Source organism: Phoca vitulina, unplaced genomic scaffold (genome assembly GCF_004348235.1).
Source record: "Phoca vitulina isolate PV1807 unplaced genomic scaffold, GSC_HSeal_1.0 scaffold49, whole genome shotgun sequence".
NCBI lineage: Eukaryota > Metazoa > Chordata > Mammalia > Carnivora > Phocidae > Phoca > Phoca vitulina.
Genome location: NW_022589752.1, coordinates 5,659,432 through 5,678,765, shown reverse-complemented (window position 1 = coordinate 5,678,765; position 19,334 = coordinate 5,659,432). Strand labels below are relative to the sequence as shown.

Here is a 19,334-nt window from a genome sequence, read left to right as displayed (position 1 = left end):
GCTCTTATTTCACTCTTTCCTCCCTACAACCTAGTGGCCACCCACCATTCAGGTGAGGTTAACTCTAAGTCTGATCAAGGCATATCAGTCCCTTTATCACTCACAATAAAATCGAGTCCTCACAAGTATGACTTGCTTATTTTATTTGCTGGCTACTTCTATGATCTCGGCTCCTATCACTCTCCCCGTGGCTCACTCGGCTCCGTTCACACCAGCCTCCTCTGCTATACTTCACACACATCATTTCAGGCCCCTTTGTCTTTGCAGCTCTCTAAGCCTAGATCATTCTTTCCCAGATTTATCTGTACTAATGCTCTCCCTTTTCATTCAGATCTCTGGTCAATTACACCCTGATTCTCAGAGGTCTTCTTTACCCACCCCAAATAAAGTAGCACCTCCTTCACCCTCTATCCCTTCATCCGTGCTTTATTTTCACATAACACCTGACATATTTTTTAAGATGTATTTTAAATATATATTCATATATTTGTTTATTGTCAATCTTCCACCATTAAAAGAGAAACTGGCCAAGAGTAGGGACTTTGTTCTTTTTACTGCTGGATTGGGAGGGTGTTGGACAGGGCCTAACAAAATAAGCATTTACCAATCATGTGAATGAATCTTTCATTTACATTCTTAAGCACTTTTTGCTTCTATTAGTTTTCCTCCCTTATAGTACTATTATAATTCCAGCCAGGCTTTTAAGCAAAGATGGTTTTTATAAGTGAATACATTTTACTTACTGCAATTGCTAAACAAATGTTAATCATCATTACAAGGGTTTGCTATAGGGGCCACTGTGTTTAAAGCATAGGGGAAGCGGACACTCCAGCAAGTCCCAGAGTGAATCCTACCAAGAGTCTCTGTGCACAGAGAAAGTGGCCGGGGAGGAGGTGGGAGCAAGGGCAGAGCTTAGAGGAAGAGGGAGGAACGAGGTTTTGCTTGAGTTGGATTGAAACTGGCATTGTCAATGGCATTAAACCTGTTCTGTAGTCTCACGTACCTCCTTACCCGCCTGCCTTCCACCCACAGCAGTAAAATATTTTACACTTCCGGGTTCTAGACTTATTAAACAAAGATGCATTTTTTTTTTTTTTTTTGCAAATCAAACTTCAAGGCTGACTTTATTATCCTCTCCTCCCATTTTTATTATTGAATAAATTTCCCCTGCAATATGGGCTGGGTTTTTTCCTGTCGTCATGACATTATATGTTTTGACCCAAGTGATCATTTTCTCTCAATGGAGGGTGGATAGAAAAAAAAAAAAAAAATCCCACACTGGGATGATGCAAGTGGATGAGCTTGCCGACTAAAATAAAATATTCTTCCTTTTTGCCTTACAGGCCAGTCTCACTGGGCACATCCAGTTCAGAGGATGCTAATATAAACCTTGCCCACCTCTCTCAGCCCGTCTCTCTTACTCAGACAGTTTCCAAGCAGCTCTCTGATGGAGACACAATCTTCAGTTTCCAGGACAAACTGTGCCACGGCCTTCCGTCCTGGCAGCTGGCCCCGCACGGTCTCACCTTTGACACTGTCCAGGGCCACTCCTCTGATGTCTTTGGGCTTACCCGGTACCCCAAAGATGATAAACAGGCCCAGACAATCCTCTCCTATCAACTTACAGAATTCTTCCAGCTTATCAAACCTACTTCTTTTCCTGGAGGGCTCCTCTGCCCTGGATTCTGGAGGTGAGAAGTCACAGGGCTTAGATACCATAGGAGGGAGAGAAGACATTTGCAGAGTTTGCACCGCCAGCTGAAGCCTGATCTGTTTCTCGGATCCCCAGAAGGTCCAAATCCAGTCTGCCCCAAACAGTACAGCTTGGTGCTTGGTCATCTTGGTGGTGGTGAGCCACTCGTCCACTCCCTTGTCTTGGCAGAAAGAGACAAAGTGGATTAAGAAGATCTCATTCAGAGTGTTGGAAGCCGGGCACAGATTGCTCAGAGGATCTTCAAATCCAAGATACTCCTTCACTTTCTGAGCTGCATGGACTATAGCCTCGCTGACGACCTCACAGACGCTGGAAACCTCTTTGCTGTCCTTCAGAGGCAACTGTTGTGATGAGTTTTGCCCCATTTTGTCTGCACCCAATCAATACTGCTTCCAGAGATCAAACATGTGAAGCTCATTCAGAATGACTTCTTCAGAGTAAAAGTTTTTACCACGAAGTCACGTCTGTTAATGAGGTCCCAGTTTACCGACTCAACATTGACGAAAAGAGTGGTGTAGCTGAGCATATATACACACAGCTAAACAAACACGTTAGGTGTCCCTGTTTGCCAACGAGGTGTGTTGTATTCATACAGATTTCCTGCTGGTTTATTAAGTTAGAGATGATTAACTCTGACTGAAAACATCTGTTCTTCTCTAGTGATATCCGCTCTACTTCTAATATTGGGCAATCTCTTCCAAGATAGGTTTCTGCTTTTCAAATTTTACTTAAATTAAAAATAGTATTGAGTTCTTTGAAGAACCATACACCTCCTTCTAAAACTAACTTCTTCAACTTCGCTGGCGAGTCATTTCCCTTTGCTTTTCTAATAATCCCTCCGCCGTGATTCCTTACCACCCAGCCCAGCTGCTTGTTTCCTTTCGTACAGAAATTCCTCAGAGTCCTCAAATTTCTACCTGTTGATATATGCTATAACCCTTCCCCTAATAAATTTATGGGAGTTTGCAAATTATAAAGCGTTTGTGTCACTGTTCTATATATCAGAAATAAAGCCAACTGGGTATTCTGAACAAAGGAAAATAAAGTATCAGACCATAAAAACAGGAGACAATTATCAATTGACTTTATTTCTTTTCATATGGTAATACCAGCAGTGTACAATGTTTTGTAAATAAAATATATATCATCAAAAAAATTTTAACTTTATCACATATCATCAGTTATGTTACACTGCCCTGAATAAAGAATATTTGGCATCTATAACAGTCTCCTGGTATTTTTTTTTAACCAGGTTTGAATAAGAAATTGTTTTTCAAATGGTGACATATGTTCACATTAAAATAAAGCACTAATATGTAAGAGCCCAATACAGTTACCAAACGATGAATGGTAGGGAGCAAAAGACTATTATTAGCATCACATCATTTTAGTCATGAATAAACAGTAATTTGGTATTACAGGCCCTTGTTGGAAACCTTGGTAACCTGCTAATAGCTTGCAAGATCACACCACTGACATTTAACTATAATTTATAAGCAAATCCACTGGCACATACTGAACTGCCCATCCCCATGCCAATTTATGAAAACCTGTCTTTACCAAGTTGGCTATCGTGAGAAGTGATGTAGTAGTGAATATTTTTTTTGAATTCCCCTAAAAAAAATGATAAACACAGTAAGTTTTTGCCACGGCTCTCCCCTTTAGAAATGCTGTCTGGGCCCTGTGCTATAGAAAAACATGAACTGCATTTTCTCATCACAGTATAGCCATTCTAAAACTCATTTTGCAGCCTCAGCGTTATTGAACTCTGAGACAAAATGTTCAGACGAATATTCAGCTTAACAAAATCCCATTCATTGATAGCCTGAGAAATGTACAATCAATAACAGTAGGTACATTGTTAGTATTTTGATGTAATGATATATTTAGCAAGAAGGAAAATAAGCAGCTTAATACTGTAAAGGTTTTTTGTTTAGGTTTGGTTTCTTCAGAAATCATTTCTACAAATTTGGGGGAACTTCTGAATGCATTCGCATTAATAGTATTTAAACATCCCTGGCGTTCTTCCTTTTGAGGTGAAAGGATCCAAGATGGAGGTTGAAACTTTTTTAACTCTTCAACATTGGGTGATGTGTCATCAAAGAAGGGGTATTTCATATATCTTAATTTAGTTGGGATGATCAATATTAATATCATTAAAATTCAGTTGTGGAGAAGGAGAGATCATCCCAACCTTTCCAAGGACCAGCTGGTATATGACCATTTTGATCACTGTATTTGCTTTTCACCATCTTCCGTACGTCACAAAATAAAAGTTCTATTTTCTATGTACTAAATATATACACGTATTTAGAAAAATATATAAAATAGGACAATAAGAGGCAAGTGGAGGTGCGGCTGGCATTTAGCGGGCACACTGAACGCGTGAAGAAATCCCACATACTGCTTTTGGAAGCATGTAATGTCCTGCTTTGACGGCCGCAGGGCTGTCACACAGACGTGACAAGATCATCCACGCACTGCTTCCCGCTTCCCAAATCCTGCATACTGCTGAATGTGAACGTGAAACGCTAGGTAAAACACTCGAATTAAATGCAACACTTTAAATATAATATATCACATATTTTTACATTAAATATAGAGGACAATTATACTCTCATTCACCAGTGTCTCATTTTTCATGTCATCTTCAAAATAGGTACCCACCCCCCCCCGCTTCCCGTTTCCACTTCTGAGAAGGTGGAATGATAAACCATATACAATCTGCTGCTTGTTAGATCTTCTGCGAGCTGTTTGAGAAATCAGGTGGAGAAAAGACGAGGGGCTCCTCATGCTCAACCAAGTGCTCGGCTTAAACATTGGAGTCCTCGTCAGTAATGCTGGCGCTGGGGGAACGGGCGGCAAAATCTCGAAACATGTCATCCTCCTTTAACATGTGCTGGAAAACAAGGAGATGGGGGTCATGCATCCTGGGAGCCAGGAGCTTGGCACAACACATCCTCCACTAAACATGTAGTCCTTTGGGGTTATTTTTAAACATCTTTTTAGAATGACATTTTATTTTTTATCTTATTATTATTTTTAAAGATTTTATTTTTAAGTAATCTCTACCCCCAACGTGCGGCTCAAACTCACAACCCCAGGGATCAAGAGTCGCACGCTCCACCGACGGAGCCAGCCAGGCGCCCCTTTAGAATAACATTTTAACTTCGTTTTACAGACTTACTGTTAGATTGTTGATGCCTTCAGAGAACGCCCCTATCTGTCTCACCGTCCCTTCTGAATCCTCCATCTGCAAAGAACACACCATCACATGACCTACTCATTTGTGTAATTTCAAAGAAAGCACAGCAAAATGAGCAAAAAGTCTAAGAGGAAATAATGCAAGTGATACTGAACGGGCTGGGAGCAACAGAACACTTCTGATGATACCTCCTTTTGTTAGAGCAACCAGATGCTAAAAATGAGACAAACGACATTTTACTGGCACATCTAGCCTAATGCTCTGATGTTGACAATGACATCAAAGGATCGGTGACTAAGGGACAATATTCAAATCCAGGACTTCGCATTGAAAAGACTAAATGAGCTGTGTATTTCTGACTTGACTTAATACACAGATTTCCATAATACAGAGACAGTATAACGTAGGTGAATAGCCAGACTTTGGAGCCGGCCTGGCACCTTGAAACCCCAGTTCTTCTAGCAGCTCTTCTATCTTGGGTAAGTTACTTAACCTATCTGGTGCCTCGGTTTCCTTCCCTCTAAAATGAGGATAACAACACTCTGTATGTTTTAGGGTCACCGTGAAAGCTGATATATGTTCAGTGCTGAGGATAGTGCCTGGGACATAGTAAGCAACCTGGAAGTTGTTCACTATTATTTTATTATTATCTTTATTTTCAGGTATTTGAGGAAAAACTGATTAGTAGACACAGTGCACCAAGTTTCCATTTAGTGTTTCATTGCTGGAGGAACTTTATTTTTATTTATTTTTATTTTTTAAAGATTTTATTTATTTGACAGAGAGAGAGACAGAGAGAGAGGGAACACAAGCAGAGGGAGTGGGAGAGGGAGAAGCAGGCTTCCGGCTGAGCAGGGAGCCCGATGTAGGACTCGATCCCAAGACCCTGGGATCACAACCTGAGCCGAAGGCAGACGCTTAACGACTGAGCCACCCAGGCGCCCCGCTGGAGGAACTTTAAATAAAATAGGTATATCGTGTTGCCTTTACCTGCTCTAACCGGTCCAAATCATCTTCGTCATATAGGCGCATGTCCAATCCAGGTTTAAATCCTTTCTTAGAGGTACTTCCTGATGCCTGTCCCAATTCCATTGGACAAACATATTCTTCCCCATCTTCCTGTTTCTTCTTTCTCAGATTCCCAAAATTGCTGAAGGTAAGTTTCTTTGGCTTTAAACAAAGAGCAAACATCCAGGGATTTAACAAAATTCATATGGCAAAGGATTGATAACATGCATAATTCAATTATTCATTCCATCCACAGAGAAAAGCAATTGGATGATTAAATTGGTATGACAAAAATAAAAGCATCCTGGGTGTATGAGTGATGCACCCAAATATAATAAATGATCCTAATTATGAATCTCAGAAGATTAGGCTTGTTCTCCTTATTCACACCAATTAGCTGGGTAGTCACTGTGATAAGCAAAAAACGCCAAGAGCCTTAGTTTTGATTAAACAGGACTTAATGCAACGATATTTCTCAGGGATGAATCCAATTTTGCAAGGTTTCCCCATCTAAGATCAGGAAAAGAAAATGGTCCTGTGTTTTCCTTTTGGGTGAAGCTATGATTATCCATAATGTAACCGGTGGCAGCTAAAGGAATCCTCACTCGTTTGGAGAGAGAACTTGCAGTGAAACTTGGAAGAGAAACTCCATCTTAGTCACTGAACAGTCCCTGAGACTATCTGTTAAGCAGATGGTGATCAGGCTGATGCTGAGAATTTAAATAGAACAGTATCTCTCAGAAGTTTCAAATCTGGGACAGATTTTAAGGGAGCAAGGAAGCTAAAGAGAAAGTGTCGGGCAGGTAGAGGTGGTTAAAAAAAATAAAAAATAAAAAGAGAAATGTATCAGTATTTATGTACATAAAGAACTTGGTACAAATCTGTGGAGGAGCTGATAAACCCTAACTCCCCATTAAGTTGGCTGAGATAACAGACTCAGAAGAGTTCAGAGAGAAATGATTTAAAAGAAGGAAAAGTAGGCTCCCATCGCTGAAGCCGAGCTCCTGAACATGGGTTCTTTCCTGTCCCAGCCTCTGCAGGCGATCAAGGTCCCTGCGCCTCCTGAGGCCACCAACTCCGCCGAGTCCCTGCCCCTCCCTGCACCCGGACCGCCGACCTCTCCAGCGGAAGCCCCTCTGTTTAATAACTGCTGGGGCTGTCACGTGCTTTCAGGGGCGGGGCTGATAGGGGCGGGAGGGTACGTGTACTGGGTGGCGCGGAAGCCCATGAAGCTGGGATACCCCCCTGGTCCAGGGACTATTATGCAGATGGTCATCGGCATCAGCACTGCTTGTTGGGGTGTAGTCATCCTTTCAGACCCCAAAGGAAAGGTCTTTCGTGTTGATTGAAAGTACTACCTGTGAATTTGTCATCTTCTGTCCATGTCCCCAGGACACCAGAACAAGCATGGGACTTTTGGATGTTCTGGACAGACAAATGGACATTGACAGACTTCAGTCCTGAGGATACTACAAGACTGAAAAGACAAATGTGGGTTGTTATTCTTTGGCCATGAGTGTTGTGGCCGCCTTCTCAGGCTTCACAGGGAACAATAAACCCTCAGAGAAGAGAACAATTTCTGTGTCTTATCTGGTATAATTAAAAAAAAAAAAAGTTAAAAAATTTTAAATTAAAAAAAAAAGAGGAAATGATAAACCAAAAAAAGAAGGAAAAGTAATCTGAATTTGGTTTGACCCACGAATCTGGGTAAATCTGGAAATAGCCATTCTCTCCTGGTCTATCTTGAATTGTTTCTTAAGTATCTTTTTCTAACTTGCAAGACTGGTCAATTGTAAGCCAGACAAATTGAATCTGTCTGAGAAAAAATCCTCCTCTTATACTGGATTTATCCATAGAACAACTGCAATTAATATTTGAGCCCAAGTCACGGACTCTCTGCATTGGCAATATATTGACTGTATGCCAACATCATACTCTTCATTACGGTTAACTCTAATAAAATAAATGATTTGAGCAGAGATTTCCCCAGAAAGACACTTGCAAAAATGCATTTTCTTAATTACTCTTAAAGATGCACAGACCATTAACCCATCCACAAGACTCAGTAAACTCCAAAAAATGGGATAGGTCAAAACCAAATTGCAGCTTTAGTTTTTGCTTTAACCAATTATTAGAAGACACAAGCTTGAACCAACCTTCACTTTCGCAGTGGCTGTTAGCAGTACATAATCTGGTAACTCCATGGCATCACGCTTTTGGTGCTGGGCCTCAGCACCGATCAGAAGGTTGAAGTGAGTAGCCAAATGTCTTCGCAAGAGGGTCTTACTTGGTGGGATGTTCAATAACTGAGCCATTGTTTCCACATTAAAACGAGGTTCTAGAACCTATAAAAAAAATTACAGTTGTCTAAGGCACCATATATCATACATGTCTGCATTGTGCTTCATAATTTGCAAAGCTCCTTCATTTAGTCATCACAAATGATCCCACAATAGCCCAGTGAAACAGACAGCATGGACTTCAATCTTCAAGCTATATATCTTTATTTCTCCTAAGCTAGTGAGGAGAGCCATTCCTGACATCCGCATTCCAAAGTTAGGGCTTGTAGCTCTCTGAAGTGGAGCCTTTGGGATGCCTTTGGAAGGCAACTCCTTACGTCAATGTGCAGAAATATAGTCTGTATGTTGCAGGTATTTCAAAACAGGATCATATGAGAGCCAGGAGTCAGATGTCACACAAGATAAAAGACAATAAACGAGAGACGGTTTTAAATCTGATCTAGCCTTATGTGATACAAATAAAAAATATGGGAAAAAAATACTCAGAAAGTAAAGACTCACTAGAAATGGTACAGGAGGGTTCAGTTTGATGACGCTAGGATTATGACAAGCAAACTGATAATATCCAACTCATTAGACTAATGGAAACAAAATGATAAGAAGTCAGTTTTTAGATTAAAAGAGAGTTTTACCATGAGCCCACCATGGACACCACTGCCTCTGAGATTGGGGGCATATTCTGCCAAGTCCACGGAGCGCAGCCACTCCATCACCCGATGGTTGGTCCACTGCTGAACTTCTGATGGGGTGATGCTGTTCTATGAGAACAAACCACCACCAAGAGCTTCAGTCATTGACTACGGGATTCCAAACACTAAAACTGCACGTTCTAAAAAGTCAGCCTTACAGAGCACACTTACTCGACATTCCACTAAGTGTTTACAGAAAGGGTGAAAAGGTGTTTGCTAATCTGAATTTTGTTTTGAGGCATCCATGTCACTGTCCCAAGCTTTTTTACACTCATAAAGCAGTGCTTTAGGAAAGCAAGTCTTTAGAGCGATATTTAACTCGGTGGCTTAAGGAGGCAGGAAAATAAAATACACCCAAGGAAAGGAGGAAAGGAAATTAAAAAATAATCTTTGACTTTAGTTACACAGGTGGAACCATCATGGGGGTGGGGGGGATGGGAGGAATACAGGAAAATAAAGCTCAAGAAGGTAATGAGGCTGGATTTGAGGTTCTGAGGAAAGCAGAAGCTCTTCCTGCAGGCCCCACGAAGAAACGGGTGTTTGTTTTGCACACAGAGCCAGTCACATGCATGGGGAGCGCATGCCGTGTAAATCTCAACCTCAGGTGCTACCTCGTCAGAGGGCCGCCTCCGCAGACAGTTGGGTTCAAAGTTATTGATCCTCAGGACCTGGATAGCCCTTTTGATACTGAGATGATGTAGCACACTCACGACTTTCAAAGACAGTAAGTCATCCTGTAAAAAAAAAAAAAAAAAAAAAAAAAAGAACAAAAGGAGGAGCTCACTGAGCTAACCTTCTCAGGGAAATTTCAGAAAACACAAGTAAAAGTAGAAGAGCCCCTCTACCAACAGGCCTCGAGTGCTTGTGTTTTCAAACCCCTTATTTGGTAACAACCTTTTTCCTGTTCTAAACAAAATCCTCTCCAGGACCTCTCTCTCTCTATATATAAATTAATGTTGTGCCAACAGAAGCCAAGTTTCACCTGTTTCTCTCTCTTCCAGACATTTTGCGATAGGATCGTGGGACCCCACAGCTCTGTAGAACAGTTTGAAAGGCACTTCCTGGGTCACTGCAAAAAGTGATCCCGTTTGATGTGATAAAGCAGAGAGCTAAGAGCACGTGATGTTCAGTGACGAGGAGAGCTGGGTTTTTCTGAGCTAAGGCACATCACCATTTGGGGGAAAACCAGAAGAGTATCTCTGTTATACTATTCCCCAAGCCTCAAGAAATCTCTAGTCCTGGATTATTATGCTTTATCTAGCAGACACTGAGAACAATTTTCGGAAAATTCTGTCGATCGATGCAAACTGATTGGTGAGAGAGTTAAAGAGAAAGGAGAAATGAAGAAGTTATAAGTAGCAACATGTATCACCATCAATTCCTTCAAGGTATAACCTTCGCCAGTCTGTGGTTACTGGGAACATTTCAAACATACCGAACACACCAAAACAAATTATTTCAGAAGGTGATTTGGCGGGCAGTGTCAAGATAAGCACCAGTCTATTTCCAAACACACCCAGAAAATAAAGCAAGAAAAACATCCATTTTAGACACACCTCACTGATAACACATTTCTTGGGGGTTGGGGGGTGTTGGTGGTAATCTATTACAGAAATAGTTTTTAAATAAAAATATTAGACGATCAGCTTAAATTCTTAAAGCTACTGAGCAAAATTATTTCCTGAATTTTTTCTGGATCAATTTCTTAAAGGCAGTGCCCTCAGTTAGAAGGCATTTAACACATTTTAATCTAAGGTTGAGACACCCATTCAAAACATTTCCATGTGGGCTATTTTCAACTAATTTAAGTCTATCAGATTAAAAAAATCTAAATACATAATGATTGCAATGTAAACACAAGGCAAATTATTTTAGCTTGAGAGATTTTAAAAGTAGGGGCTGTTTTCTTTTAAATCAAACAGGTATTTTTTAGATTTAAAAAAATCTTTTATTTTTAAGTAATTTTAGATTTACCAAAGAGCCGCCAAAGATAGAAGGTAGTCCCATATACCCTTCAGTCTGTTTCCCCTAATGTTAACAGCTTCTATAACAATAATATAGTCATCAAAACTAAGGAATTAACATAGACAACAAAAAATGATAACTAAGCTACAGACTTTACCCAAATTTTACGAGCTTTTCCACTAGGTCCTTTCTCTGTTCCAGGATCCAGCCCAGGATACCACGTTCAAACAGGTTTTTTGTGACTTAGAACTTCTGGGGTCAAACTTCCTAAGATGATTTATTCTTTTATAGCCACAGAAGTTATACGCACTTTTTTTTTTTTTTTTTTTTTGAAAGCCTGAATCTGCTCACGTTCCTGCAGGAGCAAACCTACACCTAGACAGGTGGGCAAGTATTTACTGACTTTGTTTCAGGCTGAGCTAGTGAGAGCAGGAATCTGGAAACATCCTAGGTTCAACCACCCTGTGACTTTCGACTACTTTCTAGCTGTGGAAACTTGGTCAAGTTACCCAGTTTCTCAATTTTTTCATTCCTTCATCTAAATACTGGGGATAACAGCAATGCTACCTCAAGGCTCGCTGAGACTTGAGTATTAATAGGAGTACGGAGCTTGAGAGAGTGTCTGGCGCAGAGTAAATGTGCAACGTGCCACACGTTGGTGTTATTGCAAGCAGGTTTATGCTATGTGCCCACCAAGGTACGGACTTTGGTTCAACAACAGAGAAGAAAACAAATCCCATGAGAGGAACCCCACATTTCTTTGACATTGGAAAATAAGCTGTTTGAAATTTTCAATTTATTTAAAGAAGATACTTATGGTAGTTGGTTCCAGAGCCTAGCTCACAAAAGGCTGTTTAAATAAAAGCATCTAATGAGTAGTACACTAACAGGACTATGGAATCTAGAACAAGTTCTCCTGGAAACAAACCATCTCTCCCCACTGTTGTAAAGTCCTTCTACCTCTTGGATGGAAGGATAAAAATATGGAACAATAATGAAGGAATCAGAGAGAGTCTACCTCGCCCTACTTCTTCAGCTCTGTGACTCCTGCCCTAGTGGAATGGGGCTGAAGAGAGAAAGGAAGGTTTCAGGTAACATTCTCAAAAGTGGAAGGGAGGAGAGGAGACAAGTCTCTAGAAGTCAGGTCAAAAGGATGGTCTCTTCTGAGCAGTCACTGCATATAGGAATGTGTAACTCAAAAACTGCCAGGGCTTTAGAACTCTACATTCTATTTTTTAAACATCTTTAGGAGAGGGGCGCCTGGGTGGCTCGGTCGGTTAAGCGTCTGCCTTTGGCTCAGGTCATGATCCCAGGGTCCCAGGATCGAGCCCCGCATCAGGCTCCCTGCTCAGTGGGGAGTCTGCTTCTCTCTCTGACCCTCCCCCTGCTCGTGCTCTCTCTCTCTAATAAATGAATAAAGCCTAAAATAAAATAAAATAAACATCTTTAGGAGATACAATTCACATACTAGAAAATTTACCCAAAATGTGTGTTTCAGTGTCTACATTGTTGAATATACATAAAACCATCTTCCTGGATAGCTGAGTTTAGATTAGGTTTCACACAGCTTAAATCAGTGTTTTCAATTTCCCACGGTATTGTAATCATCAAATCCTCTGACTTCAACTTAACAGAAAATATTCCTGCTCTTCTCAAGTTAAGGCAACACCCTGAAACTCTGGTGGAATCATTGTGAAAACAATGTATTTTGCTCACTATTTCTGTGTTTTTCAGAGAAAAACAATTTGACACCCCCTCCCCCCAATTCCCAGGAGTAAACAACTTACAACAGTCATGTAATGGAGCATTCGACCATCTACCCGTCCTTCGTCAAACTGGGTCTTGTACTGGGGGAGACCGATATCATCCAACCATCCTACAGGAGAGAAATTGGTGTTGTATTTGTGGTTAAAAAGAAAAAGCAGCTTTATTTATTTATTTATTCATTCATTCATTCATTCATGAATGAATATGTGAATTTAAAACCTCTTACTAGTGACCCAGTTGAAATCCAGCTTTCCATGGTTGGTTTCTTCTTCGGACCCCAGGGCTTGCAGTGCCAGCTGGAGTTTCTTTCGATGAAGTGAATGCTTAATTCCAAGTTCCTGAAATAATAAGCAGAAACCCTGGCTTTACCATTCTGTCAATATGGGCTGGATGCCACTGGCAAAAGATGCCAATTCCCCCCAAATGAAGCTGGTGTTAAAGACCCAACAATCACATTAAATCAGCATACCAACTCAGGCTAGTAAAATGCTGCTGCACAAAAAGCCCCTAGCAAGCCAAGACCACTGCAACTAGTTTAGTGGTGTGTGCTCTTCCCTAGCAGGCTCCTTCCTTGGTAAGACCGGAATTCTACTTTTTGTACAAAATGTTAAATAATTAGGAAAAGTGTAAATAATTAGACATAAGATGTAGGGCTCTTTCTTTTTCCTTTTTGCAAAGTAAACTTGAATTGCATACATTAACATTGAGAAGTTGGGCCAATGCTAAAGCCACACAATGATTCTGAGAAATATGAGTTTAAGGTTTGTTATTATGTCTATACAATTATTTCTTACTACAATGCCCAGTGGCTTACATGTTTCATAAGGAATCATTAAGACCCGGTCCTTCTTGTTAAGTCCATGAAATTAAAAAAAAAAAAAAAAAAAAAAAAAGCGTGAAACAGAAAACACACAGTTTTTCAAGAGTACTTACTGGCTCTACCCACTCCCCTTTCCAGAGTATAAAACAATCCTACATTCATATTCTCTTTCCCAGTATCCATTTTCTAAACAAAATAGAGAAGCAGTCACCTTCTCCAGATCTTGTTGAGAAGCCTGCAGAAGGGTTTGGCCAGATGCAATCCAGTGCTTGCCAGAATTCAGGTAGGACCCCAAGCCTTGTTCCACAAGCCAACTGCAAACCTGCTCCTTGGTCCATTTGGCAAATGGCATATCCAAGTCACTGTAAAAAAAATGAACAACTGCATGAAAAACAACTCAAAGCCAACCCTGTGGCTTATTGAGGTTGACCAACTGTATACTGAATGGATACAGGAATCCCATGGTTACGCCCACTTGACCGTGAAAAGCTTACTTTTCAGTACATATTTGGAGGAGGAGGAGGTGGTCCTGGCGTTGGAAGTTACCTCAGAGGACCACGGCTTTCATTTCAAATGAAACCACAAAAGATTCGATGTGACTGTGCAAGAAACATGTCGCATGGATGAAAAGCAAGTTGAACCAACAAGTCAAGTCACCGTGCTAGTTTCAATCAACGTGGTTTGAAGACTGAATTCCCAAACACAAAACACTAGGTTAGATGTAAAGAAATCAAGTCTAACTTGAATTAACTGTAGCAGAATTATGGTTTCTCTCCAATGGGTATCAATGAGAAGAGAGCAACATGCCATCATTGAGTATAGGAAAATATAATCATAGCAAATTTCTGGTTTTTTACTTTGACACGTAAATTGTGTCCCTCTTTGGGGAAAAAAAATGTGTAGATAAACAAGACTTTTTTTTTTTTTCTTAAGCAGCACAAGGAGCTCCTCTTCTGTGTACAAAGAGAACATATGGCAAATGAGACTCTTCATGTGTTTGGAGAAAGCCAGTTTCTTCCTCGATGAAACCTGTGCCCAGTCTTCTTCGAGGGTGGGAGGGACCATGTTCCAGAGATTTAGTGTCAATGATTTGTGCTAGATGTTTGCCAACCCCACCCTCTTCATGCTTAGTAGGTCAGTATAGTAATTTCAAACCAGCCCTAAATTGTGATAAGGGTGTAGGAAAAGTTCATAAGAGTCTTAACAGATAAGACATTACACAGTCCTGATAAATTTAGGAATTCTGATAGAATTTATGTCTGTAGGTGCTTTCACAGAATCCATCAATCCTTAACCTTCATTGAACAGTTACTATTTACCAGATGCTTAACGCGTATTAACTCATTTAATCTTCATGATTAACTTTTGGGGGAATGGGTTAATTAATACCATGGGAAACAGAGGCACAGAGCATGGATGTAGCTGCTCAAAGGTCACCCAGGCTATAGGAAGCAGCAAGGCCAGGAATCAGATCCAAGCAGTCTGTCTCTGGAACTTACTCTTAACCACTAGGTTCTCCCATCTCTCTGGAGCTATGCTTTAGAGTACTTAGAGTCATGATTTTCTCGGTTAAATTTAAGTCCAAGAATCATCCTAGCACAGATGTTGCTGACATTTTAGCTCTGGCTCCTCCCCGGGCTCACATAGCCCTCATCTTCTGCATGATTTTCACCAACCACTGCCAACATGCACTGCTCTAAAGATGACGGACCCTTCCAAGCCCGGCACAGAAGCAAGCAATGGAGTCTGCTGTTTAGCCCAGGGACAATACTAACAGTGCAGGTGCTCACAGCCTTGACACTTGGGTAGAGATGTCAAAGTCCATTCGTTCAGTTGTTCTCACCTGTTAGATTGTCCCAAATCTCGAGACCAACCCAGTCGTGGTCCTGCAGTTGCCCTTGTCCCTCCTCTTTTGAATTCGGGCTCAGACATGTCATCCGGGTTGAATGTAGTTGACTGACTTCTCCTAAGTCTGAACAGAAGACACAACACCACATTGCCTTGTATGAGACCTGAGGAGGCCTTAGACTTTAAAGTGAATCAGAACACTGCTTATGTATGGTCAGAATAGACATCTGGATTTACACTTCAGCTGAGACCCAATGAGTTAGTGAATCCCAGATCACAATCTTCCTTCCATAAAAGGAACACCAAAGCCTTACAATTTCATACTCGTTTCCAGCCAATCTTCCATTTATTTCTACATTTGAGCAACATACAATACAAAGCCCACTCCATTTGTCTCCACTGTTACTTACTTTCCAAAGAGTTTCATGATACCTCTGGATTTCTTTTTGGAATCCGGCGATGGTGGAGATATCTGGAAGGGACTGCTTCCCTGTGAATCTTTTGGCCGGGAAGAAACACCAGCCAGATCTAGGTGCTCAGCTGTCTCCTTCTCTGTTTCAGCTATTCCAAGAACAGAATACATACTTGGTGAGTTTTAAATATGGAATGAACAGGACTAGATGCTAACCTCCTTGGTTTTAGCAATGGTTAACAAATTCTTCTTCTGTTGGTCTGTAAAGCAGTAATTTACAAACAGCACCCTACAGATATTAAAATTGGAACACAAATGTATGTTCTGCTTTACAGTCTGTTGTGTATCAATTAACATTGTGTAGAATATCCTGTAGAATACTGTGCCTAAATTCATTAACTCACAAATTACCACCTCTTTGAGATGCAAAGGTGGGATAGGATTGCCACATTCTTTCCTTGAGTGATTTGAATACATAATGAAATTACTCTCGATCTTCCTGTAACACTTGGTGCTGACTCCCTCCCACATTCTTCAAAATCATCTCCTTCGTCTGCTTGTTATGACACTCTCCCAGATCTGTCAGCTGATAGTTTCTTCTCTGCTATAGGACCTGTTTTCTCTTCCTCTTCCACGCCGAGATTCTGTAGTAGGTTCCCCCCATAGGATCTCTGGACAAGCTCACCCACTCCACGCCCGGCACTAAATGACGGCTTCCCTCATACATAAGCAGCTGGTAGCACAATCTCTGGACCTAATCTCTCTCCCCAGACTCAAGATCTGAAGGTCTATGGATATTCCCCATTTGGTGTGCCAGGAACATCTTGGACTCGATAAATCCATCCAATTTTCCAGAGGCTTCTCTTAAATTTTCTTATTTAATATTCCCTTAATACTAATTAATATTCTTCCTGTTACTCCAGTTCATACTCTTAGTTATTTTCTTTTCACTCCCTCCTCTCCTTTGGCATTTACATCAAACCTCAGTTACCAAGTGCTGGCAATTCTTTTTTCAAGAGAGTTATTCCTATTTATAACTTGCTATGTCCTACTGAGAAAAGAATGAACTGGATCTGCATAAATTTTTCTTTTGATATAAAGCCAGTGCCTGTTGATTCTGCCTTGAAAGAGTAACATCCAAATTTGCTAAGCCCAGATCTCCCAGCATTAACTATCTTAATTCTTTTATCTGTCCCTTAATGCATGATCCCACGCTAACAAACACAACAAAGGGTACTGTTTCCTCAATGTGAGACTACACTTGTTAGGGAAAGTAAAAGTTGTACAAAAATCACAGAAATGGTGTTTCAGCAAGATATAAAAGGTTGACTTTTCTACAAAGCACAGCTGTGATTATGGGTTATAATAAGCAGCACTCGGCTCTTAGCATTAACAATGTATTTCTTCTAAGAAAGATGCAAAAACACTTGAAAATAGTTGTCTGGATTTTATTTATCCCATGTGTCCACAAAGGGAGACAAGTCACCTGTGCTGACCCATATGAATAGGTATAGGGTATCTACATAAGATAATAAAATCCACAGGGAAAATCCAAAGGAACCTTTCCATCCAAACCCTAAAGCCATCATGGGTACGGGTGTACCAGAAAATGTTGCCTAACTCACCTTCATTTTAAAAGCATCCTATTTTCATTTTTTGTTTTGAGGATGTTTCTTCCCTCCTGTGCCCCACACTTTTAAAAAAGAAAACTGAGCTTCCCCTCTCCTAAAATCACTTTGGGGGCGACTCCTTGGATATAGCAGAAAGCTTCCTCTGGTGTCACTAAACGTCACCTCCATCTTCAAAGCAATAAATGTCAGAAGAATGTTCCCTTAAGAAAAGTCAGTCTTGGGGCACCTGGGTGGCTCAGGTCATGATCCCAGCGTCCTGGGATCGAGCCCCACATCGGGCTCTTTGCTCAGCGGGAAGCCTGCTTCTCCCTCTCCCACTCCCCCTGCTTGTGTTCCTGTTCTTGCTATCTCTCTCTCTGTCAAATAAATAAATAAAAGATAAAAAAAAGAAAAAGAAAGGTCAGTCTAAAACAATCATTTGCAATGTCTTCTACAGACTTCCCTATTTGGCTGAAAACATTTCTCTCTGGGGATAACGGAGACATGGAGAAGGAACCGCCAGGACCTGGGAGTTAGCGTGAGACAGGATGGACTGGAAGGGTGAGAAAGCTGGGGTGCACAAACGAGGCAGGAGAGTCCTGCCCTGGACTCCAAGGGTGCTGTGCACTTCTGGGGCCTCCCAGAGCTCCTCGCGAAGTGTCATTAGCAGGGGTTAAAACAGCATTTAGGCTGGGAAGCAAAGGCTCCCCAGAGAGTCCATTTTAGCAGCAGGTGGAAGGAACTCTCTGGAGTAGAGGACAACATTTTCTGATCGCTGCCAGCCCGCTTTCTAGAGATCACGGATGCCAAGAGCAAGGATTAGCTCAGTCTGGAGGACAGCACTGGCGAGGGCTGGCATGCAGGGGTACGATACCTAAGGTGGGTGCACTGGCACTTCGTTTACGATCTTCCGAGATCCCAACAACGCACACAATCACACGCAGCCCAATGGAGAGAACACAGGAGAATGACAAAATGAAACACAGATCAAACTCCTACTCACAAAATACACACAGTGGGAGGACAGGCAAGCACCGTGCTGTGCTTCCAACATCGCAGACTCCATTAGCAGGGTCAATATGGGGCCAACCTGCCCACTTTCAAAACAGGTGAGAAGCTGTTTACAGTGAAGTCAGAGAGGGTCACGGCTTTGGGTCTTTCCTCTAATTCCTGCTCCAACAAGGAGGGCAGGGTGACAGCCTACACAGAGCTACCTTGACCACTGAATTAAACCCATGGGGGCGGTTTCTTTCGAACTCTCCCCCCAACTCGTTCACCTCCATTACTGAGAAAGAGAAACGCACAGGCCGATGAACAAGGGAAGGGAAGAGATCGACCTTGTCCTCACTCTGAGCGAATTAAGGCAAAGGCACGTTGCCCGTACGTACCCAAGTTTGGTGCACTCGCAGTCCTCTTGTTATTCTTTATTTTAAAAAAGCCACGCCCAAAGGAAGATCTGGCTTTCCGAGTGCCAAAAGGGTTGTCGTCCATGGAGGCATCATGTCCTGGAGCTTTCGGAGGGAGGCTCCCAAACGGGCTGCTTTCTACTGGAGCTTTATCCTGAGAGAGAAGTAATAATAAATGGAACACAGCACTGCTGTGCATGATTGTGAGTACGCGCTGGGCACAACACCTGCTATGTTACACATGTGATTTTATTTAAAAGAATCATGGAACTAACAAGTTGATTATGAACATCTGGCGCCATATTAGAAGTTTAGAAAGTCAATTCTGAAAGCTACTTAAGAAGCAATGGCAGCAGCAGGAACAAAAACATGCTCTTCACTGATCTATAACCCGCATGCGTGCTCAGGACGTGGAATATTTAGGATATAGAAATTCTCAAGCTTGGGGCGCCTGGGTGGCTCAGTCGTTAAGCGTCTGCCTTTGGCTCAGGTCATGGTCCCAGGGTCCTGGGATCGAGCCCCGCATCGGGCTCCCCGCTCAGCGGGAAGTCTGCTTCTCCCTCTCCCACTCCCCCTGCATGTGTTCACCC

The 19,334-nt window shown here is 41.6% G+C and overlaps 2 protein-coding genes across 12 annotated transcripts in view; both read right to left on the bottom strand.

Annotated features, from left to right (window-relative positions):
- Positions 1-1,368: 1,368 nt before the first annotated feature.
- REP15 (RAB15 effector protein) lies at positions 1,369-2,589 on the bottom strand. The gene has a single exon (XM_032387497.1). It carries the CDS (start codon positions 2,077-2,079, stop codon positions 1,369-1,371), a length of 711 nt encoding a protein of 236 aa, XP_032243388.1. The 5' UTR covers positions 2,080-2,589.
- Positions 2,590-2,833: 244 nt separating this feature from the next.
- Positions 2,834-19,334, bottom strand: part of PPFIBP1 (PPFIA binding protein 1) — a 176,873-nt gene continuing 160,372 nt past the window's right edge. For 8 of the 11 annotated variants that reach the window (XM_032387485.1, XM_032387490.1, XM_032387492.1 and 5 more), the window contains 13 exons: positions 18,727-18,898; positions 18,213-18,245; positions 15,727-15,877; positions 15,312-15,440; positions 13,680-13,830; positions 12,875-12,986; positions 12,669-12,757; positions 9,528-9,650; positions 8,860-8,985; positions 8,084-8,272; positions 5,910-6,089; positions 4,902-4,967; positions 2,834-4,613 (listed from right to left, as the gene is read on the bottom strand). In XM_032387485.1, coding sequence (XP_032243376.1) covers positions 4,527-4,613; positions 4,902-4,967; positions 5,910-6,089; positions 8,084-8,272; positions 8,860-8,985; positions 9,528-9,650; positions 12,669-12,757; positions 12,875-12,986; positions 13,680-13,830; positions 15,312-15,440; positions 15,727-15,877; positions 18,213-18,245; positions 18,727-18,898 — 1,608 coding nt within the window. In that variant the 3' untranslated portion in view covers positions 2,834-4,526. The remainder of the gene's footprint in view (positions 4,614-4,901; positions 4,968-5,909; positions 6,090-8,083; positions 8,273-8,859; positions 8,986-9,527; positions 9,651-12,668; positions 12,758-12,874; positions 12,987-13,679; positions 13,831-15,311; positions 15,441-15,726; positions 15,878-18,212; positions 18,246-18,726; positions 18,899-19,334) is intronic. The other 3 variants (XM_032387491.1, XM_032387493.1, XM_032387496.1) reach the window with 1 other exon arrangement.

Bases quoted from the DNA above. Each gene is read 5' to 3' on its own strand.
- REP15 (XM_032387497.1), bottom strand. From the start codon at position 2,079: ATGGGGCAAAACTCATCACAACAGTTGCCTCTGAAGGACAGCAAAGAG.